The 25973-nt window shown below is 50.0% G+C and overlaps 1 protein-coding gene across 1 annotated transcript in view; it reads right to left on the reverse strand.

The window, feature by feature from the left end:
- Positions 1–576: 576 nt before the first annotated feature.
- The window catches only part of BRAP (BRCA1 associated protein), a 54036-nt gene continuing 28639 nt past the window's right edge, over positions 577–25973 (reverse strand). The window contains exons 10-12 of the mRNA XM_060249817.1: positions 24916–25005; positions 7721–7824; positions 577–1289 (exon numbers count right to left, since the gene is read on the reverse strand). Coding sequence (XP_060105800.1) covers positions 929–1289; positions 7721–7824; positions 24916–25005 — 555 coding nt within the window. The 3' untranslated portion in view covers positions 577–928. The remainder of the gene's footprint in view (positions 1290–7720; positions 7825–24915; positions 25006–25973) is intronic.

A 25973-nucleotide genomic window follows, 5' to 3' on the forward strand; every position in this document is an offset into this window, starting at 1 on the left:
GAGATGCTTCTGAAAAGCGATGTGATTGGACTGAGCTTGTGTCTGGGACCTTCTTTGCTCATGGAACAGGCCCAGGTTCATTCCCGATTCGTTCAGCCCTCAGCCGTTCCCGCCCCCCTCCCCACCCACCCCCAAGCAGGTTCTACAGCCGGGATTGCATGCTTAGGATATATAAAAGGCTCCGGCTGCCAGAGCAGCATCGAACAGGCTCAGATCTGAATGCTGACAGCTACTCATGCAGAGCTGTTAACGCTACCGGCGGACCTCTTTCTCCCTCAGGCAGGGCTGCTTGACTCTCCTTGGTGGTCTAAGCAGGACACATCCTCTTGGATGGAGCTCCAACGTGAGATTGTCTTCCCCGGGGGGCTTCAAGGACCACCTGCCTACCTGCTTATGGCTTTCTCCGTTTCGTCCAGACCTCCCCAGACGCTCCGAGCACAAGTCGCCTTGAAAACGGCCCTCGGGTGCCCTGAGATTATTCGGGAAAGCCTGAGGTTTGCTTCTGCTCCTGGGCTCCAGGAAGACGGCAGAGGCGGCCCCGTCTCTGCCTGCTCTCCCTTCAAATAAATCTAAGGCTTTTTTTGCTCTTTTTTGGTTTTGCACCTTTTAAAAGTTAAGAATTCCAAGCAAACGTCTAGAACGGAACACAAGGTCTCGGGTACGCAGCAGAGAGGAAGAGGCTAAATAAGGTCAGGCAGCCGAGGAGCCACTAAATAACCACCGAACAGCAGGAGGAGATCCTTAAGGGCTGCCGAACGGTGCTGACTAGTCCCCCGGGGAGGGGGGAAGAAATGCTCTGGAAACTGGCGGTCAGTTCCCCCTTGCTAGACTCATGAACCTGATGAACCCGACAGGCGACACTCCTTCTGCCTCTGGTCACCTCTCCGCGGCCAGCTTTAGTAAGGTCAATTTGCCCGGGCCTCACTTCTCACTTGCCCCGCTTGGCCCTCCCCTTCCGGGACGAAGGCTTCCCGCTGCCCCCCGCAGAAGAGCCGGCGGCCGACGCCATGGCGATGTTGATCTGCCCCTCCTGGATCTCCTGCCGGGCCTCGGCGGGGAGGTGGTTGATCTTCTGCTGGGCCTCCAGGTAGAACATGACGTCCCGCAGCTGCTCCTGGACCTCAGCGATCTGCAGGTCCTTCTGCTCGCAGGTCTCCTTCAGCAGCTTCTCCTCGTCCTTCAGCTTGTTCTGCAGCAAGATCTGATTGGCTCGCAAACACTTGTTCATCTCCTGCTCCTCCTTCAGCTCGGTGGTCAGCTTGGAGACTTTGTTGCTCAGCTGGCTGCATCTGAAAGGGAGGAGCGGGTGACAATTGGTGTGGGTGGGTGTGAGAGAGAGACAGAGCGAGAGAGACAGGTGGAGAGAGAGAGAGACAGAAAAAGACAGAGAGACAGAGAGCGAGACAGAGACACAGTGAGAGAGACAGATGGAGAGAGAGACAGACAGAGAGAGAGAGATGGAGAGAGACAAAGACAGAGAGATAGACAGAGACAGACGAAGAGAGAGACACAGAGAGAGAGACACAGAGAGAGACAGATGGAGAGAGAGACAGACAGACAGACAGAGAGAGAGACACAGGCAGACAGACAGACATGAGAGAGACAGACGAGAGACAGATGGAGACAGACAAAGAGAGAGACAGAGAGAGAGATCCAAGTGGGCAGCTGTGTTGATCTGAAGCAGCAGAACAAAGTAGAAGTCAAGTTTCACCTTTAAGACCAACAAAGTTTTATTCAGAATGTCAGCTTTTGTGTGCTAGAAACACACTTCATCAGACCAGGAATCAGGTACAGTAAGATATGTATTTCTCTTTTAGCTGTATTGACATACTCAAATAGGGATATTGGCTGTTTATTTCAGTACATACACTAAACCCATCTTTCACTACATTTTAAAGTATTTTTCTTCTAATGGCAAACTATATGTATGTTACGTGTTTAAAGGTAAATTAGTTCGATGGGAAAAACTTCTGAGAAAGGAATGCCCTCATTTTGGCCCAGGCTTCTAACAATAGAGTGATTAACAGACATTCTCACATTTTGACACGCTACTGTTTTCTTGGTTGCTCACGCTCACGTTACCCAGATCAAAGGTTTGCTCAATTTGTTAATTTGACTATTCTATCATGGGATCTTAAATGTGTACCATTTTGCATTCTAACCCACAGCCTACCAGCTATATGTAGCTCTGCTCACTGTACCTGATTTCCTTGTCTGATGAAGTGTGCTTAAAGCACACGAAAGCTTACATTCTGAGAGAGAGACAGAGAGACAAAGAGAGCACTTAGTTTGGAGCTTGCCCCCACCCCCAAAGGCTTGGAGACCACACCACGCACATCCCCAGGGGAACCCAACAAGGCTTGGTACAATTTCCTGAAGTTATCCACAGACTTTGCAGACTGGAAACTTGGAAGCAACGGCAGCCCAAACTGATTACATTGCACAGGGTGCATTAGCCTGGACTTTGGCCAAGCTAGTGAAGACACGTGCCTTAAATGGGGCTAGGAGAGGGAGACTGAGAAATCAGCCACACAATATCTTTTTGTGCCCTATCTGAGTGTACGAGGAGCCCTGCTGGATCAGACCAGCAGTTCAGGATGCCATCCTCAGCAGCAACCACCACCAGCAGAGCCTTTTTGGTAGCCACCCCGATCCTGAAGAATTCCATCTCTTTCCTCATCTGGAAAGGTGACGACCCCCTCTGTTGCCAGGCACTGGCCATTTTGCATAATTACACTACTCAGAGAGGAGGTAAGTTCCTACATGGACTGTACCTTATATTTGGAAGATAACATTTTTACATATAAACATGAAAGGGAAATTTGAAATGTTTCCATATTGCCCATTACGTTGTTTCAAAATAAAGTCTCAATGATTATTTTAACTGATAACCTGTTTCCTTGCCCCTCTTGCAGTCTAACAAAACCAGTATCACTAAAGCTCTCAAACCAGACAAAGTTAGGGTCTCTACACACACACACACACACACACACACAAAGGGTCAAGTGATGAAGTCAAAAGAAGGAAAGGAAAGGTCCCCTGTGCAAGCACCGGTCGTTTCTGACTCTGGGGTGATGCTGCTTTCACAACGTTTTCACGGCAGACTTTTTACGGGGTGGTTTGCCATTGCCTTCCCCAGTCATCTACGCCTTCCCCCCAGCAAGCTGGGGACTCATTTTACTGACCTCGGAAGGATGGAAGGCTGAGTCAACCTTGAGCCGGCTACCTGAACCAGCTTCCGTCAGGATCGAACTCAGGTTGTGAGCAGAGCTTAGGACTGCAGTACTGCAGCTTTAACACTCTGCGCCAAGGGGCTCTTACCGAAGAAAGACCTTTAAAAGCCCAAATGAGAACTAAGCTCCAGAAGAAAACAAACACTGAGAGCACCTGAGTATTAGCCTGCTGAAATCCCTGACAGAATCCTGGAGGGGAACGTAGTGGGCATTTCAAATTAAGAAGGTAAAGGTAGTGCCCTGTGCAAGCACCAGTTGTTTCCGACTCTGGGGTGACGTTGCTTTCACAATGTTTTCACGGCAGACTTTTGACGGGGTGGTTTGCCCTTGCCTTCCCCAGACATCTACACTTTCCCCCCAGCAAGCTGGAGACTCATTTAACCGACCTTGGAAGGATGGAAAGCTGAGTCAACCTGGAGCCAGCTACCTAAACCCAGCTTCCCCCGGGGATTGTGAGCAGAGGGCTCTGACTAAAGTACTGCAGCTTTAACACTCTGCGCCACTGGGCTCTTGCCCCCCCCCAAAAAAACCCTGTACTCCCCCCACATCCTCACATCCCCTCCTGCTTGTTACATAAAAATAGCCAAAGAAAGACTGCACATATCATATCGTTTTGCATAATTGGTGCAAGCTGCCCAGTATACCAAGACACAGGCGTGCTACGTTAACATTGCAAAGACAGAGGAAAGGATTAATCTGAGGAAAATGTGAGTCACCAGCAAAGTAAGGGGAAAGGAAAAGGGGCAATTCCTTTTCTTTTTATTAGGGCGTGTCTGCCAGCCGCTCCCAGATCCTACTGAGATCAAGCTGGAATTCAATTGCAGATTTCCCATTCTCTCAATGGAACCCGAGATAACAGATTGACTCCATTGAGGAAGCCAGGAGGGCCCTCCATTTGCATGACCCAAGTAAGGGGTGCTAACAATTTGGAGGCCATTAATTCATAGGGAAGAGGAAGGTCCAGGGCAGAATAGATGCTTTTGAGCTATGGTGCTGGAGAAGACTCTTGAGAGTCCCTTGGACTGCAAGAAGATCCAATCAGTCAGTCCTAAGGGAAATCAACCCAGACTGTTTCTTGGAAGGTCAGATGCTGAAGCTCAAATATTTTGGCCACCCAATGAGAAGGGAGCACTCGCGGGAGAAGCCCCTGATGCTGGGAAAGACAGAAGGCAAAAGAAGGGAGCACTCGCGGGAGAAGCCCCTGATGCTGGGAAAGACAGAAGGCAACAGAAGGGAGCACTCGCTGGAGAAGCCCCTGATGCTGGGAAAGACAGAAGGCAAAAGATTTTTAGCCTCAAGCTCACCCATCTTTGTCTTGGCTCAGGAAGGATGACCCCAGAGCACGCTGATTGATGCAGCAGCTCACAACTTTAAGGCCAGGAGCTCAAGAAGTAGAATTTTTGCTTACAAGACTCTGCAGCTTAGAAGGAATATTGATCAGGGGTGGCCAAACTGGAGCCACAAAAAAGCGGCCCCGTGGCGCAGAGTGGTAAAGCAGCCGTACTGCAGTACTGTGATCTGAACTCTCTGCTCACGACCTGAGTTCGATCCCAGTGAAAGCTGGTTCAGGTAGCCGGCCTGAGGTTGACTCAGCCTTCCATCCTTCCGAGGTCGGAAAAATGAGTCCCCAGCTCGCTGGGGGGAAAGTGTAGATGACTGGGGAAGGCAAAGGCAAACCACCCCGTAAAAAGTCTGCCGTGAAAACGTTGTGAAAGAAACATCACCCCAGATTTGGAAACGACTGGTGCTTGCACAGGGGACCTTTCGTTTTCCACAAAGAATAAACACCGGATGTTGGAGAGCTGCAAGACATGAATAAATATTACACACACATCTTTATTAAAGATAAAATACATATGGGGTCAGAGCTCATAGGCTGACCGAGGTCCCAATGCTAAGCATGCTTGCTAGAGAGTAAGCCAGCATTAAGTTCCTCCTTGACCTCCGGGAGCCATACAAAAGGTGTGAAAGAGCTACAGTTTGGCCACCCCTGAGCTAGATTCAAGTCCAGGGGCACCCAAGAGGAGGGGGAGGAGGAGGAGAAGACTGCAGACTTATACTTCACCCTTCTCTTTGAATCAGAGACTCAGAGCGGCTTACAATCTCCTATATCTTCTTCCCCCCACAACAGACACTCTGTGAGGTAGGTGGGGCTGAGAGAGCTCTGAGAGAAACTGCCCTTTCAAAGACAACTCCTGTGAGAGCTATGGCTGACCCAAGGCCATTCCAGCAGCTGTAAGTGGAGGAGTGGGGAATGAAACCCGGTTCTGCCAGATAACAGTCCGTACACTTAACCACTACAATAGACCAATGAGATTTTCAGGGCAGAAGCTGCAAGAGTCAAAGCTCAACAGCTGACACCCTGAAAGTTGCGTTGGTCTCTAAGGCACTACTGGACTCAAAGCCAACAGCAATACATGCATTAGTCTTGAGCAGGGAGCTGCTGCTGCTGCTGCTGATATTGGATTTATATCCCGCCCTCCACTCAGAGCAGCTCACAAGCTCCTTTACCTTCCTCCTCACAACAGACACCCTGTGAGGTGGGTGGGGCTGAGAGAGTTCTCACAGCAGCTGCACTTTCAAGGACAACCTCTGCCAGAGCTATGGTTGACCCAAGGCCATTCCAGCAGCTGCAAGTGCAGGAGTGGGGAATCAAAGCCAGTTCTCCCAGATAAGAGAGCTCTGGCTGACCCAAGGCCGTTCCAGCAGCTGCAAGTGGAGGAGTGGGGAATCAAACCCGGTTCTCCCAGATAAGAGAGCTCTGGCTGACCCAAGGCCGTTCCAGCAGCTGCAAGTGGAGGAGTGGGGAATCAAACCCGGTTCTCCCAGATAAGAGAGCTCTGGCTGACCCAAGGCCGTTCCAGCAGCTGCAAGTGGAGGAGTGGGGAATCAAACCTGGTTCTCCCAGATAAGAGAGCTACAGCTGACCAAAGGCCATTCCAGCAGGTGCAAGTGGAGGACTGGGGAATCAAACCCGGTTCTCCCAGATAAGAGAGCTATGGCTGACCCAAGGCAATTCCAGCAGGTGCAAGTGGAGGACTGGGGAATCAAACCCGGTTCTCCCAGATAAGAGAGCTACGGCTGACCAAAGGCCATTCCAGCAGGTGCAAGTGGAGGACTGGGGAATCAAACCCAGTTTTCCCGGATAAGAGATGTCTGGCTGACCCAAGGCCATTCCAGCAGGTGCAAGTGGAGGAGTGGGGAATCAAACCTGGTTCTCCCAGATACGAGAGCTCTGGCTGACCCAAGGCCATTCCAGCAGGTGCAAGTGGAGTGGGGAATCAAACCCGGTTCTCCCAGATAACTCTGGCTGACCCAAGGCCATTCCAGCAGCTGCAAGGGGAGGAGTGGGGAATCAGACCTGGTTCTCCCAGATAAAAGAGCTCTGGCTGACCCAAGGCCATTCTAGCAGGTGCAAGTGGAGGAGTGGGGAATCAAACCCGGTTCTCCCAGATAAGAGAGCTACAGCTGACCAAAGGCCATTCCAGCAGGTGCAAGTGGAGGACTGGGGAATCAAACCCGGTTCTCCCAGATAAGAGAGCTACGGCTGACCAAAGGCCATTCCAGCAGGTGCAAGTGGAGGACTGGGGAATCAAACCCAGTTTTCCCGGATAAGAGATCTCTGGCTGACCCAAGGCCATTCCAGCAGGTGCAAGTGGAGGAGTGGGGAATCAAACCTGGTTCTCCCAGATAAGAGAGCTCTGGCTGACCCAAGGCCATTCCAGCAGGTGCAAGTGGAGTGGGGAATCAAACCCGGTTCTCCCAGATAACTCTGGCTGACCCAAGGCCATTCCAGCAGCTGCAAGGGGAGGAGTGGGGAATCAGACCTGGTTCTCCCAGATAAAAGAGCTCTGGCTGACCCAAGGCCATTCTAGCAGGTGCAAGTGGAGGAGTGGGGAATCAGACCTGGTTCTCCCAGATAAGAGAGCTCTGGCTGACCCAAGGTCATTCCAGCAGCTGCAGGTGAAGGAGTGGGGAATCAAACCCGGTTCTCCCAGATAAGAGAGCTCTGGCTGACCCAAGGCCATTCCAGCAGCTTCAAGTGGAGGAGTGGGGAATCAAACCTGGTTCTCCCAGATAAGATTCCATGCACTTAACCACTACAACGAGGGTGGCCAACGGTAGCTCTCCAGAAGTTTTTTTTGCCTACAACTCCCATCAGCCATTGGCCATGCTGTCTGGGGCTCATGGGAGTTGTAGGCAAAAAAACATCTGGAGAGCTACCACTGGCCACCCCTGAACTACACCAAACTGTCGGCTGCAGTACGCTAAGGAAGGTTCTGTCTTGAGGGCTGGTAATTTCCCCAGTGCCTGCAGACTGGAAAAGCCTGCCTGAGTTTGGCTCCCTTTGTCTGACCTGAAGGGCCCTTGTAAGTCTCTCAGACTGGATTAAGAGCGGGGAGGGAGAGTCTTCTAGGCAAAACTGCTGGCATCGAAGGCTTATTGGGAAGAATCCACTTTCTAGGGAAAGGAGGAGGCGGACGTACTTCCTCTCCAGCGACTGTCTCTCCTTCAGCAGCTCGTTCAGCCTGCGCTCCAGGGCGTCGCATTTCTCGATGGTCTCTTTAAATTTCGCTTTCATGTTGTTAATCTGTTGGGAAACAAAGAGACGTTTCAAGCATGCCAAAGTCCAAATGCACGTTTTCATGGTGAGAGCTGAGTTTCCTGGAGCAAATCCACAGACTTTGGACACTTCCTGCGGCCGGGGGCGGGCTGCAAACAAATGTTAGAAGGAGCATGAAGACTGGAGGGAGGGCGGGATATAAATAAAATGTTGATTGATTGACGATGGGACAAAATATCAACATTTGGGTTTTGACTAGTTCAGGGGTGACAAACAGGCCCTCGGAGGGCTCCTATCAGGCTCCCGAGCAATTGGCTGTCATCTGCTTCCTTCTGCATCACGGCTTGCTTTGCCAGAATTGCTCAATTGCACAGGAGCTACAGGGCAAAGCCTCTATTTTCTCCATTGGCTGAGGCGCCTCCCTTGGGGAGGAAGGGGGAGAGGGAGAGCTTGCTTTGCCAGGTTCTCTCAATCGCACAGCAGAACTACTGAGCCAAGCCTCTTCCTTCTATTGACTGAGGCTCCTCCCCCTCCAGGCACCCTGGGGAAGGAAGGAAAGAGTCAGAGCTTCCTTTGCCTGGTTCCCTGGATCCCATGGGAGAGATACGAAGCAAGCACCTTTAAAGCCAACAAGTGCTAATGTTTTAGGAAAGGAAAGGTCCCCTGTGCAAGCATCAGTCGTTTCCGACTCCGGGGTGATGTTGTGCTCACAACGTTTTCACGGCAGACTTTTTCTACGGGGTGGTTTGCCATTGCCTTCCCCAGTCATCTACACTTCCCCCCCCCCCCAGCAAGCTGGGGACTCTTTTTACTGACCTCGGAAGGATGGAAGGCTGAGTCAACCTGGAGCCGGCTACCTGAAAACCCAGCTTCCGCTGGGGATCGAACTCAGGTCGTGAGCAGAGCTTAGGATTGCAGTACTGCAGCTTTAACACTCTGCCTGGAAGGGTAGTGATAAGGAAACTGGCTGTTGAATGTGACCATTGTTCTGTGTTAATTGCTGGGAGGGTTGGAAGGGGTGTGAAGATACCTTTCCAGGAAGCCCCACCAAACAATGGGCACATCCACAAACCTATTGCCCTTTCACCACACCCCCTCCAGCCTAGAAATAGCAGCTCTCCAGCAGCCCTGGCCTCACTCAATGCACAGCAGCCAAGAAGGTCAGAGCGCCTGCTCCGGCTGCAACGCCACTGAGGATGTTCTCCACAGCCGAGAACGAAACGTCTGGAAGGAAAACTTTCTCCAGTAGAACACGGCACTTGAGCCCGAAAGACTCTACAAACCCTAATGATGTTACCAGCCGTGAAAACCTGAAATCTTTGATAATACTATACACTACTATACAATTGTAGAATCAAATTAAAGAATAAAGTATAACTATACCTATACCTAATTAACTATAACTGCCTGAATCATCTATTCCCTCTACCCCTCCCCACCGGAAAACAAAAAAACAAAACCCTCCGCTCAGAAATAAATCAGATTCCTGTAGTGCAAGCTATTGGGTAAGATATCATGATCCATTGGGTACGTGACTAAGTGGAACCAGGCATATATCACTCTCCATTCATAGAAATCTGTTGAATAATCATGCATGTCATCGGCTAATCTTTGAAGTCAGAACAGATCCCTTTCCTCCAACATCACAACCAGGACGGAAGAGCAACAGCCCATTCCACAGGTGTCATTCACCGGACTGAGCTTCGTGGCGCTCAGAAGAGTAACATGACACAACCGGGAATAAATGAATTTGATAGTCTGTGGAAGCAGATACCATCACCGCTTTATCCTCCCCTTTAACTCACATATGGTGACCAGACCAAACTTCATTCCAACAGGGCTAGCTAATCAGGACCACCGTTCCCTCACAGAGTTGGTTTGAGCTAGTTCACCGGTTTTTAGCCTCCGGCTCACACGTTTTTGTCTTGGCTCTGGAAAAATGGCTCCAGAGCAAACTAATTCATGTGGTAGCTCCCCACTTGAATGCCAGGAGCTCACAAAGTAGAACTTTTGCTCACAAGACTGCACAGCGTAGAGAGAGGACTAAACTCAAATCCCCTTGGGCACAGACAGGGCACTGAGACTGGATCCCTTGCTGACAGGCCAGGTCATGCCATGTAGAGCACGGGTGGCCAAACTTGCTTAATGTGAGAGCTACATAGAATAAGTGTCAGATGTCTGAGAGCCGCAAGACATGAATGTCAGATGTTTAAGAGTTGGGAGGGAGGGAGGGAGGAAGGAAGGAAGGAAGGAAGGAAGGAAGGAAGGAAGGAAGGAAGGAAGGGAGGAAGGGAGGGAGGGAGGGAGGCAGGCAGGGAGGAAGGCAGGGAGGCAGGAAGGCAGGGAGGCAGGAAGGCAGGCAGGAAGGAAGGAAGGAAGAGAGAGGGCAAGACAGAGGGAGGGATAGAAAGAAAATAACTTCAAGTGCAGGGAGGAAGGCAGGGAGGAAGGCAGGAAGGAAGGAAGGAAGGAAGGAAGGAAGGAAGGAAGGAAGGAAGGAAGGAAGGAAGGAAGGAAGGAAGGAAGGAAGGAAGGAAGAGAGAGGGAGAGACAGAGGGAGGGATAGAAAGAAAATAACTTCAAGTGCACTCTTCAAGCTGCCGACTGGTTTGGAGAGGTGATTTAAAGAGACAAATGCCTTCTCCAAGCTGGCCAACGGTGCAGTGGAGGCTTCAAGAGCCACACAATGTGTGTGAAAGAGCCACATGGGGCTCCTGAGCCACAGTCTAGCTACCCCTGCTGTGGAGCCTGCCAGACCCTTTCAGAAAAATGGCCCCCGTGAATATAGTGGGGATTGCAGAGACGTCGTACAGACACACCGAAAGCTGCAAATATAAACCAACCGTTTTGCTCCCAGCATGGCAGGGCTCAAGACTGAAGCGCTAGAGATGCTCCGACCTGGACAGCCCAGGCAAGCCCCATCTTGTCAGATCTCGGAAGCTGAACTGGCAGAGACTGACCAAGAGAGAGATCTCGGGGTCGTGGTAGATAACTCACTGAAAATGTCAAGGCAGTGTGCGTTTGCAATAAAAAAGGCCAACGCCATGCTGGGAATTATTAGGAAGGGAACTGAAAACAAATCAGCCAGTATCATAATGCCCCTGTATAAATCGATGGTGCGGTCTCATTTGGAGTACTGTGTGCAGTTCTGGTCGCCGCACATCAAAAAGGATATTATAGCATTGGAGAAAGTCCAGAAAAGGGCAACTAAAATGATTAAAGGGCTGGAGCACTTTCCCTATGAAGAAAGGTTGAAACGCTTGGGGCTCTTTAGCTTGGAGAAACGTCGCCTGCGGGGTGACATGATAGAGGTTTACAAGATAATGCATGGGATGGAGAAAGTAGAGAAAGAAGTACTTTTCTCCCTTTCTCACAATACAAGAACTCGTGGGCATTCGATGAAATTGCTGAGCAGAAAGGTTAAAACGGATAAAAGGAAGTCCTTCTTCACCCAAAGGGTGATTAACATGTGGAATTCACTGCCACAGGAGGTGGTGGCGGCCACAAGCATAGCCACCTTCAAGAGGAGGTTGGATAAAAATATGGAGCAGAGGTCCATCGGTGGCTATTAGCCACAGTGTGTGTGTGTGTATATATATATTTGGCCGCTGTATGACACAGAATGTTGGACTGGAGGGGCCATTGGCCTGATCTAACATGGCTTCTCTTATGTTCTTAAGGTCATCTGCGGCTAGCACTTGGACGGGAGACGGTCCTTGGAATACCCAGTCGGCAGGTGGGGGGAGGCTTATGCAGCCACCTCCCTGAATATCCTCCAAGCCCCCAGGAGGGGCCAGTCACCAGAGGTCAACACGACTTCCAGGTGCAGACACACACCGAAAATACAAAAGAAGAAGCAGGAAGACTTGAAGTGCCAGACGAGCGTTCGTCTGAGAATGCGCAGAGCTCATACTCGAGAACCTGCTACCTGCCCGTGCAAAACTGGCAATAAGAGGCAGCTGCTTAAGTTCCGGGGATGTTACTCGCAGGTTGGCTGGGCCCAGGCCCTCAGGGGCACCAACTACTAGTGCTGTTCAGAGAACGAATGGGCATCTGTCTCAGAGATCCCCTCCACAAATATCATCTTGGCCACATGCACACACTCTCTATGTGGCCTTAGGCCCGCAGGGGTAGGGAACGTTGGCTCGCCAGATGTTTTTTGCCTACAACTCCCATCAGCCCCAGCCAGCATGCTGGCTGGGGCTGATGGGAGTTGTAGGCAAAAAACATCTGGCGAGCCAACGTTCCCTACCCCTGCTTAGGGGAAACTACTCCCGGAGCCCCATCAAGACGGACAACGTTTGCAGCAAGGCAGAGGGGCGTCTGTAAGAGAAGCCAGCTGCTGGAAGAGGCACCCATGTTTGCAAAAATGAGAGTAAAGATAAGCCCACGCACAAACGCTTGGTGAGCCAGTTTGATGTAGTGGTTAAGTGTGCGGACTCTTATCTGGGAGAACCGGGTTTGATTCCCCACTCCTCCACTTGCACCTGCTGGAATGGCCTTGGGTTAGCCAGAGCTCTCGCAGAGTTGTCCTTGAAAGGGCAGCTTCTGTCAGAGCTCTCTCAGCCCCACCCACCTCACAGGGTGTCTGTTGTGGGGGAGGAAGGTAAAGGAGATTGTGAGCCGCTCTGAGACTCTTCGGAGTGGAGGGCGGGATATAAATCCAATATCTTCATCTACCTCACAGGGTGTCTGTTGTGGGGGAGGAAGGGAAAGGAGATTGTGAGCCGCTCTGAGACTCTTCGGAGTGGATGGCGGGATATAAATCCAATATCTTCTTCTTCTTCTTCTTCAAACTCACCCCCAAGCGGCTTGCCTTTTTAGGGTGCTCAAGGACGTGTGTGTGTGTGGATCAAAGCAATATTCTTACAAAGAGAGCTCCTTTTAGCGGTACCGCTTTAGAATCCTTAATTTCAAAAAACGAACATTTAACCGTAGGCTTGCTGCCGACAGAAGCGAACACAGAGAACTTGCTGGTGCACAGAAAGGGTTGTTCCTCTTGCAATTCCTGCCCCGTCATTAAAAAAAAAAAAAAAAAACCTCTGCATTTAGGGAGTTTTGCTACAGTAAGCGTTAGAGCCACATGACCTCATCTACTGACACGCACGTTCCCAGAGGCACACAAAGCAAACACAAAAAGGAGAAATCCAGCTCCCTGGAGCAAGCGACAGAGCTGCCTGGGCAAAGCAGCCCCACCTGACAGGGGGTCCGACCCTCTGCCTCCAGAAGGCAACGGAAGCGTTTCTTGCCCACTGCCAGTCTTGGTTTTAAAAGGGAGCCACCAAAACGGACAGAGCTGGGAAATGACCGTGGGAGTCCTGTCCCACAGAGGAAAAGCAGGAGTGGGGGGCAGAGAAGGTTTGCTTTCAAAAGGCAGCCCAGGAACGCTTGTTCAAACATTTTCCCATTTATTGACTGATATCCTGCTTCTCTCCCCAGCTGGGACTCAAAGCCACTTTACGACGTCATTCTCCGCTCCTCCGTTTTCTCACCACACCCCGTCAGCGAGGCCAGGCCAAGAGTCTGTCACTGGCCCAAGGCCCCCCCCCCCCCGGTGAGCTTCTACCATAGAAGTGGGGGCTTGAACCACGCAGTCCTTTCCACTACGCCACACCGGCTTTATAGAAAGTTATATTATATACACATGGTAGAGATTTACAGGCAGACTGACAATCCGATAGAATTTGTAAATGCCTTTGAGAGAGCCAGTTTGGTGGAGAGGTTAAGTGCGTGGACTCTTATCTGGGAGAACCGGGTTTGATTCCCCACTCCTCCACTTGCACCTGCTAGCATGGCCTTGGGTCAGCCAGAGCTCTGGCAGAGCTGTCCTTGAAACGGCAGCTGCTGTGAGAGCCCTCTCCAGCCCCACACCCACCTCACAGGGTGTCTGTTGCGGGGGAGGAAGGGAAAGGAGACTGTGAGCCGCTCTGAGACTCTGATTCAGAGAGAAGGGCGGGGTATAAATCTACGGCGGTGGTGGTCATCTTCTTCTTGATGTACACCGCCCTGAGCCCTATTGATAAGGGAGGGCGGCTTATCAATAGGGCTTAGAAATGTAATTAAAGAAATAGCTAGGTCCAGAACACTGAGTCAATTAAACCGTTCAAGAAGGTGCCCGCCCAGGGAGCAGATTAACATTGCCACAAAAGCACTCAAACAAACAGATGCTGAAGCTGAAGTTCAAATCCTTTGGCCGCCAAATGAGAAGGGAGCCCTCCCTGGAGAAGACCCTGATGCTGGGAAAGACAGAAGGCAAAAGAAGAAGGGGACGGCAAAAGAGGAGATGGCTGGACAGTGTCACTGATGGAACTAACGTGAATTTGAGCAGACTTTGGAGGATGGCGGAAGACAGGAGGGCCTGGCGTGACTCGGTCCAGGGGGTCGCAAAGAGTCGGACTCGACTGCGTGACTGAAAAACAGCAAACTCAAACAAAGCAGAGCCCTTCTGGAAGAGACATTCGTGTGCGTCAGAGAAGGAGTACCCCACTTGGAGCAGGCTTCCAGCAGATGACGCCAGCTAGGACCAGAACAGGCTTCCAGCAGATGGTGCAGCTGGTGCATTTACTTACATCGGGTATTCCACCCTTTTCTCCCCATCGGGGTCCCGCAGTGGCTCACAACACACCTCCCTGCTTTGTTTTAACCTCTAACCTCACAACAACCCTGCGAGGTAGGTTAGGTTGGGAGTGCGTGACCGTCCCAAGGGTACCCACCAATCTTCTATGGCAAGACTGGGGTTTTGAACCCGGGTCTTACAGATCCAAGACACTCGGTCACTACACCACACAGGTAGACAGACGCCCTTGGAAAAGGAAAAGGAAGCAGCCCTCTTGCTCTCAGAACAATGACTTCTCCCCAAAAGCAAAGTCCTGGCACATACGGTCAGTGAGGCAGTCAGTTCACAAAGGCTTCCTTAACTGGGGGACAGACAGTCTTCTTAGTATTAAATCAGGGGTGGCCAAATTTGCTTAATGTAAGAGCCACACAGAATAACCATCCGATGTCGGAGGGAGGGAGGGATGGAAGGAAGAAAGGAAAGTGGGGGAGGGAGAGGTGGAAAGAAAGCAACTTTAAATGAATTCTCCAAGGCACCAGCTGGCTTGGCTTGGAGATGTGATCCAAAGAGACAGATGTCTTCTCCAGGCTGACTGATGGGAGTGGCGAGGCCTTCAAGAGCCACACAGTATATGTGAAAGAGCCACGTGTGGCTTCTGAGTCGCAGTTTGACCACCCCTGTATTAAATGAAAGCGCTTCATGCTTATGCTGTACCTGCTGCATTCAAAGAATTCACAGTCTTTTATCACCACCATCCATCACGTCAGGATCGCCGCACCCCTGCTGCCTCATTCATAAAATCTCTATTTATTATTATTATTATTAAACTGAATTTCTAGCCCGCCCTTCCCTGTTGATCTGTGGCGCAAAAAGCTCTTCGGGGGACATTACGGGGAGAGACAATCCTGTTTGGTGTGGTGGCGAAGTGTGCGGACTCTTATCTGGGAGAACCGGGTTTGATTCCCCACTCCTCCACTTGCACCTGCTGGAACGGCCTTGGACCACTGCAGGAGTTGTCCTTGAAAGGGCAGCTTCTGGGAGAGCTCTCTCAGCCCCACCCACCTCACAGGGTGCCTGTTGTCGGGGGAGAAGATATAGGGGATTGTAGGCTTCCTGATTCAGAGAGGAGGTCGGGGTATAAATCTGCAGTTCGTCGTCTTCAGATCTGTTCCCCCTCCTGGGTGCTCCATTCACAATCCATTCACCTTCTTAACTAAAATCCCACTCCCTTGTACTGCCCCCTCCCCAACCCCTTAGGTACAGAATTCTCAGTGTTCAGCAGGTTTCTTTGCCCCCCTTTAATTTATTTATGATCTTCTGCAGAACTCCCCTCCCGCTTCCTACTTAGATATGAATTAGCACACAGGAGAGATTCCGACTTTCCTCTTTATTCCAATCTAACCCAGCCAGGAAAGGCTTTTTGCCTTTCCTCAGCGTTCCCCCTCCTCTCAGCTCCTGTGCCGTGTTCTCGCGAGTCTGAGCACCTGCGCAAGGGACCTCTGGAGCGGGAGACTTCACAGGCACGTTTTCCCAATTTTATAAGCAGCGACATTCAGATGGGCGGTGGGCGGGCTGAGAGAAAGTGACACAACCAAGACTGTCTGGCAAGTTGGCGGCAGAGAAGTCTGCCCCCGAAACTCAGAAAGCGAACAGCTCAGCATCTCCCCCTCCTACCCCCTCACTCCAGCTGGGGGGAGATGTTTCACCAACAATGACCCTGCGTGGAAAAAAGAAGGACTTGGACGTCAGCATCACACCGCCCACGACTGCTTAACGCAGGGGTGTCAAACATTTGGGGAGCTGCTGTGCTTTAAGAACACAAGAAGAAGAATTGCAGATTTACGCCCCGCCCTTCTCTCTGAATCAGAGACTCAGAGCGGCTCACAATCTCCTTTATCTTCTCCCCCCCACAACAGACACCCTGTGAGATGGGTGGGGCTGAGAGGGCTCTCACAGCAGCTGCCCTTTCAAGGACAACCTCTGCCAGAGCTATGGCTGACCCACGGCCATTCCAGCAGCTGCAAGTGGAGGAGTGGAGAAGAAGAAGACTGCAGATTTATACCCCGCCCTTCTCCCTGAATCAGAGACTCAGAGCGGCTTACAATCTCCTTTATCTTCTCCCCCCACAACAGACACCCTGTGAGGTGGGTGAGGCTGAGAGGGCTCTCACAGCAGCTGCCCTTTCAGGGACAACCTCTGCCAGAGCTATGGCTAACCCAAGGCCATTCCAGCAGCTGCAAGTGGAGGAGTGGGGAATCAAACCTGGTTCTCCCCAGATCAGAGTCCACGCACTTCACCACTACACCAAACTGGCCCTGCAACAGGAGAGGAAGAAGAGAAGAAGAATTGCAGATTTATGCCCTGCCCTTCTCTCTGAATCAGAGACTCAGAGTGGCTAACAATCTCCTTTATCTTCTCCACCCCACAACAGATACCCTGTGAGGTGGGTGGGGCTGAGAGAGCTCTCACAGCAGCTGCCCTTTCAAGGACTCCTGCGAGAGCTATGGCTAATCCAAGGCCATTCCAGCAGGCACAAGTGGAGGAGTGGGGAATCAAACTCAGTTCTCTCAGATAAGAGTCCACGCACTTAACCACTATACCAAACTGGCTCTCTTAAGAACATCAGAGAAGCCATGTTGGATCAGGCTAATGGCCCATCCAGTCCAACACTGTGTCACACAGTAGCCAAAAAAACCAGGCACCATCAGGAGGTCCATCAGTGAGGCCAGGACACTAGAAGTCCTCCCACTGGGGCCTCCCAAGTACCAAGATTAGAAAGCATCACTTCCCCAGTCCCATCTAGACCTTAAGAGAACATAAGAGAAGTCATGTTAGATCAGGCCAATGGCCCATCCAGTCCAACACTCTGTGTCACATAAGAACATAAGAGAAGCCATGTTGGATCAGACCAATGGCCCATCCAGTCCAACACTCTGTGTCACATAAGAACATAAGAGAAGCCCTGTTGGATCAGGTCAGTGGCCCCTCCAGTCCAACTCTCTGCGTCACATAAGAACATAAGAGAAGCCATGTTGGATCAGGTCAGTGGCCCATCCAGTCCAACACGCTGTGTCACACAATGGCCAAAAAATCCAGGTGCCATCAAGAGATCCATCAGTGGGTCCAGGATACCAGAAGCCCTCCCACTGTTGCCCCCTCCCCAAAGCACCAAGAACCCAGGGCATCACTGCCCCAGACAGAGTTCCAACAATACGCTGTGGCTAAGAGCCACTTTGGAGAAGATGAGGCCAGGCCTCTCCCAGACTATGCTAACAAGTGGCCAAACCCTTGGGTGGGAGGCTGATGCAGTGACAGGACCTCTGGAAGTCACCAGGGTATACATATTTCTTTTCTTTTTTTTTGCAAAGCTGGGCACCAACCTAAGCCCATTGATGCAATTTCCTCAGCAGATGCAAATCTTCCTGAGTGCAAAATCTAATTACTGTCAAGCACCCAGGTGGGCTTCCTCACCTTTAATTGCCTCAGGTGTGGCTAGGGCCCCGCCCTGCCAGCCCTTTTGTCCACCCTGCTGGGCTGCAATCACCTTTTGTGACCTCGCTGTGAAGCCTCCTCCCCTCCCCGTTCCTTTGTTAAAGCCAGGAGATCTCATCCTGGACTCACCCTGAATTCTGGCACTTTACAATTATTCATCTGATATTCTTATGCGCCTACGACTACCGCTGTTCTGCCAGCCAAACTCTGCAGTCTCGCTTCTCTGGTGGCTCAGCAGCTGCCAACTCTACTCTCTCTTTTGGAACCAGCAAACCATATTCATAGAATCACAGAGTTGGAAGGGACCCCCCAGAGTCATCTAATCCAACCCCCTGCTCAATGCAGGAAACTCACAAAGACCTCCCCCTAAATTCACAGGATCCTCATGCTGTCAGATGGCCATCTAGCCTCTGTGGAAAAACCTCCAAGGAAGGAGAGCCCACCACCTCCTGAGTTGGAAGGGACCCCCCAGAGTCATCTAGTCCAACCCCCTGCAGAATGCAGGAAACTCACAAAGACCTCCTTGTGAGTTTCCTGCAATTCTGCAGGGGTCTGGCACTAGATGCCACCCTCTGGGGGGAAAACCTCCAAGGAAGGAGAGCCACAACCTCTGAGTTGGAAGGGACCCCCCAGGGTCATCTACTCCAACCCCCTGAACAATGCAGGAAACTCACAAACACCTCCCCCTAAATTCACAGGATCTCAAGGAAGGAGAGTCCACCACCTCCTGAGAAAGCCTGTTCCACTGAGGAACCGCTCTAACAGTCAGGAGGTTCTTCCTAATGTTGAGCCCGAAACACTTTTGATTTAATTTCAACCCATTGGTTCTGGTCATACCCTTTCGGCGCCACAGAAAACAATTCTACACCATCCTGTAGATGACAGCCCTTCAAGTACTTGAAGATGGTGATCCTATCACCTCTCAGCCACCTCCTCTCCAAGCTAAACATCCCCAGCTCCTTCAACCTTTCCTCATAGGATTTGGTCTCCAGACCCCTCACCATCTTCGTTGCCCTCCTCTGGACCCATTCCAGCTCGTCTATATCCTTCTTAAAATGTGGTGCCCAAAACTTAACACAATACTCCAGGTGAGGTCTTACCAGAGCAGAGTAAAGCAATACCATCACTTCACATGATCTGTATTATTTGGAAGCTGTCTCTGGATCACTGAAACAGACAGTCTACCCTACCCAACTCAGCAGCCTGAGGGCAGGTAAACTCCTCTCTCTCGATTCCTTGTCTCTTAAAAACCTCTCATCTCCCCTCCTTTAAATCCCTCTCTTCCCTACATCTCCTGATGACTGCTCCCTAGAGAAGAATTCTCACTCAGCCAGAGTCTTGGCTCTCCTAAACTTTCTCTTCTCTCATGTAACTCTTAAGAACATAAGAGAAGCCATGTTGGATCAGGCCAATGGCCCATCCAGTCCAACACTCTGTGTCACATAAGAACATAAAAGATGTCATGTTGGATCAGGCCAGTGGCCCATCCAGTCCAACACTCTGTCACACAGTGACCAAATACACACACACACTGTGGCTAATAGCCACTGATGGACCTCTGCTCCATATTTTTATCCAATCCCCTCTTGAAGCTGGCTATGCTTGTAGCTGCCACCACCTCCTGTGGCAGTGAATTCCACATGTAATCACCCTTTGGGTGAAGAAGGACTTCCTTCTATCCGTTTCATGCTAACTCTTCATGCACACATCCTTCAGAACACAGCAATTTCACTGGTATTATACTTGGGTTTTTTCCTGGGCCCCTGCATTTCCTAAATAAACTCTAAACCTCCTTTTGAAAAAGATCTGACTGTTTCATGGTTACTGGTAGCCCATTAAGAAGAAGATTAAGATATTGGATTTATATCCCGCCCTCCACTCCGAAGAGTCTCAGAGCGGCTCACAATCTCCTTTACCTTCCTCCCCCACAACAGACACCCTGTGAGGTGGGTGGGGTTGGAGAGGGCTCTCACAGCAGCTGCCCTTTCAAGGACAACCTCTGCCAGAGCTATGGCTGACCCAAGGCCATGCTAGCAGGTGCAAGTGGAGGAGCGGGGAATCAAACTCGGTTCTCCCAGATAAGAGTCCGCACACATAACCACTACACCAAAACTGGCTCTACACCAAACTTAAGAGGCATTGTGGGCTTGCTGGCACCCTAAGACAGGAGTTTTGCTCCCCCCACCCCCACCCCCAACTGGCAAGTGTGTCAGTCTTCCAAGCTAGTGCTGGGTTATGGAGGTGGGAAGAGGCTCCCCTGAACACCAAGCTTAATCCCCCCAAACTGGTCACAGTTCCGGGTGAGTGTCTTGACCCAAGTTAGAATCCACAAGGAAGGGAAGCACATGCAGTAAGAGCAAGAACTTTCGGACAGTCTATCAACTCCACCCTGCTAGCAACAGGGCCTCCCTTTCTGATGCCAAAGGAAACCATTACACGCCCCCCCACCCACCCCCGGTCCACGGAAAAATGGTCTTCCACAAAATTGGGCCCTGGATCCAAAAAGGTTAGGGACCACTGCTGTACACCAGGGGTGGCCAACGGTAGCTCTCCAGATTTTTTTTGCCTACAACTCCCATCAGCCCCAGTTATTGGCCATGCTGGCTGGGGCTGATGGAGTTGTAGGCAAAAAAAAACACCTGGAGAGCTACTGTTGGCCACCCCTGCTGTACACCATTAGGTCTGACAGACCGGGCCTCTCTGTCTTGCACCTCCCTCCACGGTCAGGCTTTGCTCTGAACTATGCTCACAAGCTGGCCAGTGAGGCAACCAAGCCAATCCAAATTTAAGCTCAATGCCAGGGGGTGTCAAACATGCAGCCTGGGGGCCGAATCAGGCCCCTGGAGGGCTCCTATCAGGCTCCCAAACAACTAGCTGTCATCTGCTTCCTTCTCCCTCACGGCTTGCTTTGCCAGCTTGGTCAATAGCACAGGAGCTACAGAGCAAAGCCTCTATTTTCTTTATTGGATGAGGCTCCTCCCTTGGGGAGGAAGCGGCGGGGGGGAGAGAGCATGCGTCGCCAGGCTTTCTCAATCACAAAGCGGAGCTACTGAGCAAGCCTCTCTTCCTTCTATTGGCTGAGGCTCCCCCCTCCCCAATCCCCTGGGGAAAGAAGGAAAGAGCCAGAGCTTCCTTTGCCCAGTTCCCTGGATCCCGCAGGAGAGATACAAATAAAGCAACTTTAAGACCAACGAGTGAACACATGAACAAATGAAGCTGCCTTCTACTGAATCAGACCCTCCTGGGTCCATCAAAGTCAGTATTGTCTTCTCAGACTGGCAGCAGCTCTCCAGGGTCTCAAGCGGAGGTTTTTCACACCTATTTGCCTGGACCCTTTTTTGGAGATGCCGGGGATTGAACCTCGGACCTTCTGCTTCCCAAGCAGATGCTCTACCTCTGAGCCACCGTCCCTCCCAATGCTAATGTTTTGTTTTGTTTTATTGTAAGCTTTTAAAAAAAATCTTTGTGCTTGTCTGTGTCCTTTCTAAAATTTATATCTCTGCTACCTGCCATTACATTTTATGATACACACGGCCCGGCCAGACGAGCTCTCATTCATGTCAGATCCGGCCCTCATGACAAATCATAAGAACATAAGAACATAAGAGAAGCCATGTTAGATCAGGCCAATGGCCCATCCAGTCCAACATTCTGTGTCACACAGCGGCCAAATATATATATATATATATATATATATATATATATATATATATATATATATATATATATATATATATATATATATATATATATATATATATATACACACACACACACACTGTGGCTAATAGCCACTGATGGACCTCTGCTCCATATTTTTATCTAACCCCTTCTTGAAGATGGCTATGCTTGTGGACGCCACCACCTCCTGTGGCAGTGAATTCCACATGTTAATCACCCTTTGGGTGAAGAAGTACTTCCTTTTATCCGTTTTAACCTGTCTGCTCAGCAATTTCATCGAATGCCCACGAGTTCTTGTATTGTGAGAAAGGGAGAAAAGTACTTCTTTCTCTACTTTTTCCATCCCATGCATTATCTTGTAAACTTCTATCATGTCACCCCTCAGTCGACGTTTCTCCAAGCTAAAGAGCCCTAAGCGTTTCAACCTTTCTTCATAGGGAAGGTGTTCCAGCCCTTTAATCATTTTAGTTGCCCTTTTCTGAACTTTCTCCAATGCTATAATATCCTTTTTGAGGTGCGGCGACCAGAACTGCACACAGTACTCCAAATGAGACCGCACCATCGATTTATACAGAGGCATTATGATACTGGCTGATTTGTTTTCAATTCCCTTCCTAATAATTCCCAGCATGGCGTTGGCCTTTTTTATTGCAAACGCACACTGTCTTGACATTTTCAGTGAATTATCTACCATGACCCCAAGATCTCTCTCTTGGTCTGTCTCTGCCAGTTCACACCCCATCAACTTGTATTTGTAGCTGGGATTCTTGGCCCCAATGTGCATTACTTTGCACTTGGCCACATTGAACCGCATCTGCCACGTTGACGCCCACTCACCCAGCCTCAACAGATCCCTTTGGAGTTCCTCACAATCCTCTCTGGTTCTCACCACCCTGAACAATTTAGTGTCATCCGCAAATTTGGCCACTTCACTGCTCACTCCCAACTCTAAATCATTTATGAACAAGTTAAAGAGGATGGGACCCAGTACCGAGCCCTGCGGCACCCCACTGCTTACCGTCCTCCACTGCGAAGACTGCCCATTTATACTCACTCTCTGCTTCCTATTACTCAGCCAGTTTTTGATCCACAAGAGGACCTGTCCTTTTACTCCATGACTCTCAAGCTTTCTAAGGAGCCTTTGATGAGGAACTTTATCAAAAGCTTTCTGGAAGTCAAGGTAAACAACATCTATCGGGTCTCCTTTGTCCACATGTTTGTTCACCCCCTCAAAGAAATGTAACAGGTTAGTGAGGCAAGATCTTCCCTTGCAGAACCCATGCTGAGTCTTCCTCAATAACCCGTGTTCATCAATGTGCCTACTCATTCTGTCCTTGATAATGGTTTCTACCAACTTTCCCGGTATTGAAGTCAGACTGACTGGCCTGTAATTTCCCGGATCTCCTCTGGAACCCTTTTTAAAGATGGGGGTGACATTTGCTACCTTCCAGTCCTCAGGAACGGAGGCAGATTTCAATGAAAGATTACAGATTTTTGTTAGAAGATCCACAAGTTCAACTTTGAGTTCTTTCAGAACTCTCGGATGTATGCCATTCGGACCCGGTGACTTATTAGTTTTTAATTTGTCTATCAGTTGTAGGACCTCCTCTTTTGTCACCTCAATCTGACTCAGGTCTTTCAACACCCCTTCCAATATTAGTGGTTCTGGGGCGGGCAAACACTTCTCATCTTCCACCGTGAAGACGGAGGCAAAAAATGCGTTCAGCTTCTCAGCCATTTCCCCATCCTCCTTCAGTAATCCTTTTACCCCATGGTCATCCAAGGGCCCCACTGCTTCCCTGGCTGGTTTCCTACTTCTAATATATTTGAAGAAATTTTTATTGTTGGTCTTTATGTTTTTTGCAATATGCTCCTCATAGTCCCTTTTTGCCTGCCTGATCACAGTCTTGCATTTGATTTGCCACTGCCTGTGTTCCCTTTTATTAATCTCACTTGGACTGGTTTTCCACCGCTTAAAGGAGTCCTTCTTACCTTTTACAGCTTCCATTACTTTGTTTTTTGACCATGCTGGCCTCTTCTTATACCTGTTTGTGCCTTTCCTAACTTGTGGTATGTATTTTATCTGAGCTTCTAGGATTATAGTTTTAAATAGTCTCCAAGCTTCCCCAAGGGTTTTGACCGTATTTACCTTTCCTTTCAGTTTCCTCCTCACATGCCTCCTCATCTCAGAGAATTTACCCCTTTTAAAGTTAAATGTGGTTGTGGCGGTCTTTTTGGGCAACTCCCTATTTATACAAATGGTGAAATCAATAACATTATGGTCACTGTTCCCAAGCGGCGCAATCACTTTTACGTCTCTCACCAAGTCTTGGGCATTACTTAGGACCAGATCCAGGATCGCCCCACCCCTGGTAGGTTCTGAGACCATCTGCTCCATAGCACAGTCATTGAGAGCATCAAGAAACTCAATCTCTTTCTCTCGACCAGAACACATATTGACCCAATCAATCTGCGGGTAGTTAAAATCACCTATTACGACACAGTTTTTACGTTTAGCCGCTATCTTTAATCCCTCCATCATATTATAATCGTCCTCTCTCTTTTGATTTGGTGGGCGATAACAAACTCCCATAGTTAAATTTCCTTTTGGGCCCTCTATTTCAACCCAAAGCATTTCTAAAAGGGAATCTAATTCTCTGACCTCAGTCTTACTGGACCGTATATCCTCTCTGACATACAGAGCCACCCCACCTCCAACCCTTCCCTCCCTATCCTTCCGATATAACTTATATCCAGGAATCACCGTGTCCCACTGATTCTCCTCATTCCACCAAGTTCGACACCCCTGCTCTATGCTGTCTGCCTCCAAGGTAACGGCAGGCACTGCGGTGACTGAGCACCATTTCTGGCTAAAGCTCCAGAAAGTTGAGGCCTCGTTTTGACTACTCCTCCTTTTCTGTTCTAGGAGGAGAAACTCTTGTGGAAACTCACCAGAAAACAGCTCAGCCTTGTGTCCCCAGCCCCACCCCCACGGCTGAAAGGATGGACTGCGAAGAACTCTGATGTGATCCTTTTGTATCCTCACTGAGCTTCCTTTGGACTAATGAAAGGCTGTGATAGAGATCATATTTGAGGCACTAGGATTCCCCCCCCGGCGTCCCTTGTTAAGGAGGAGACAGGAGAGCTGCAAAAGATGCCACCGAACACCACGGGCAGTGCCAGACGGTCAACCACACTGGGCTAGATGGTCTTGCCCCAGTAAAAGGCGGCTTCCTCTGTGCTCGGTGGGGGGGAGGGGAGGGAACAACACTGCCCATCGGGCCTAAGCCTTCCCCTCCCCCCAACACTGCCTTCTCACAACATGGTTCCAACTGGTCCTCCTGAAAGCTGACGGACACATTATCAACACCATAAAGGATTCATCTCACCTCTTCAGCTGTGTCTTTCTCTATTCGGACAATCTTGTTCTCCCAGTAGATGCGCTGGGATTCCAGCTGACTTGTTAGCAAATACGAGTACTGAAACAAAAGCAAAAGACAATATAGTCAACTTGTCCTTCGGTGTCCCCGAGTCCTCTCTAACAAAGACAAGTTCTGGGATCCAGTTCAAGGCAAAGGGAGACCAGAATTCTCTACCAAGAACCAGGAATCCAAACGATGCAATAGGAAATGATAGAAACCACATATTTCCTCAGTGGTCTGGGCAATTTTCAGCCACACCCATATTTCTTTAAGGCAATGAGTCAAGGCTTGTACTCCACTCAGATAAGGGCCAAAGTTCAGGAGTATCTGCTCTGCGTTTGTAAAAGTCCTGGGTTCAAGGTGTGCTGATTCCAATTAAAAGGATCAGGAGGGGCAAAAAGACCACAACCCCAGACCCTGGAGAACCACTGCCAGCCACCATGGACAAAACTGGGCTTCCTACACCACGGACCTGACTCTATTATGGAGCAGCTTCCTCTGGAAAGTTAGCTGCGCATGGCTCCCAGGAACAAGATACTGGAGGTGAAAATTACAGGCGGTGACTTTTATTTAGTCAGGGCCCCTGACTGCTCTGTGGAGCTTACAGTGTAAGTAAAACAATGACAGCACATAGATCACAGATTAAAACCTCAATTAGGACTACCAACCAATTAAAATTAATGTAGCCAAATGCATATAGATTCAAATGGGGTAGTTGTGTGGGTCTGAAGAAGCAGAACAACGTTTGAGTCCAGTTGGGCACCTTGAAGACCAACCAAGTTCTATTTTGGGGTATAAGCTTTCATGCACACGAAAGCTTCTAACCAGAATCAAACTTTGTCGGATTTAGAGATGCCCAGCTGGGCTCAAACTTTGTCCTGTAGTCCACTGCAGTCCTCAAAGTGGAAGGATGGAGACTCAAAAGCTGTGCTGCCCAATGGCCTGATCCTGCATCACACAGGGGGTTGGACTAGATGGCCTATATGGCCCCTTCCAACTCTGGGATTCTATGAGCCAGTTTGGTG

This window comes from Heteronotia binoei, chromosome 11 (assembly GCF_032191835.1).
Source record: "Heteronotia binoei isolate CCM8104 ecotype False Entrance Well chromosome 11, APGP_CSIRO_Hbin_v1, whole genome shotgun sequence".
NCBI classification, from domain to species: Eukaryota; Metazoa; Chordata; class Lepidosauria; order Squamata; family Gekkonidae; genus Heteronotia; species Heteronotia binoei.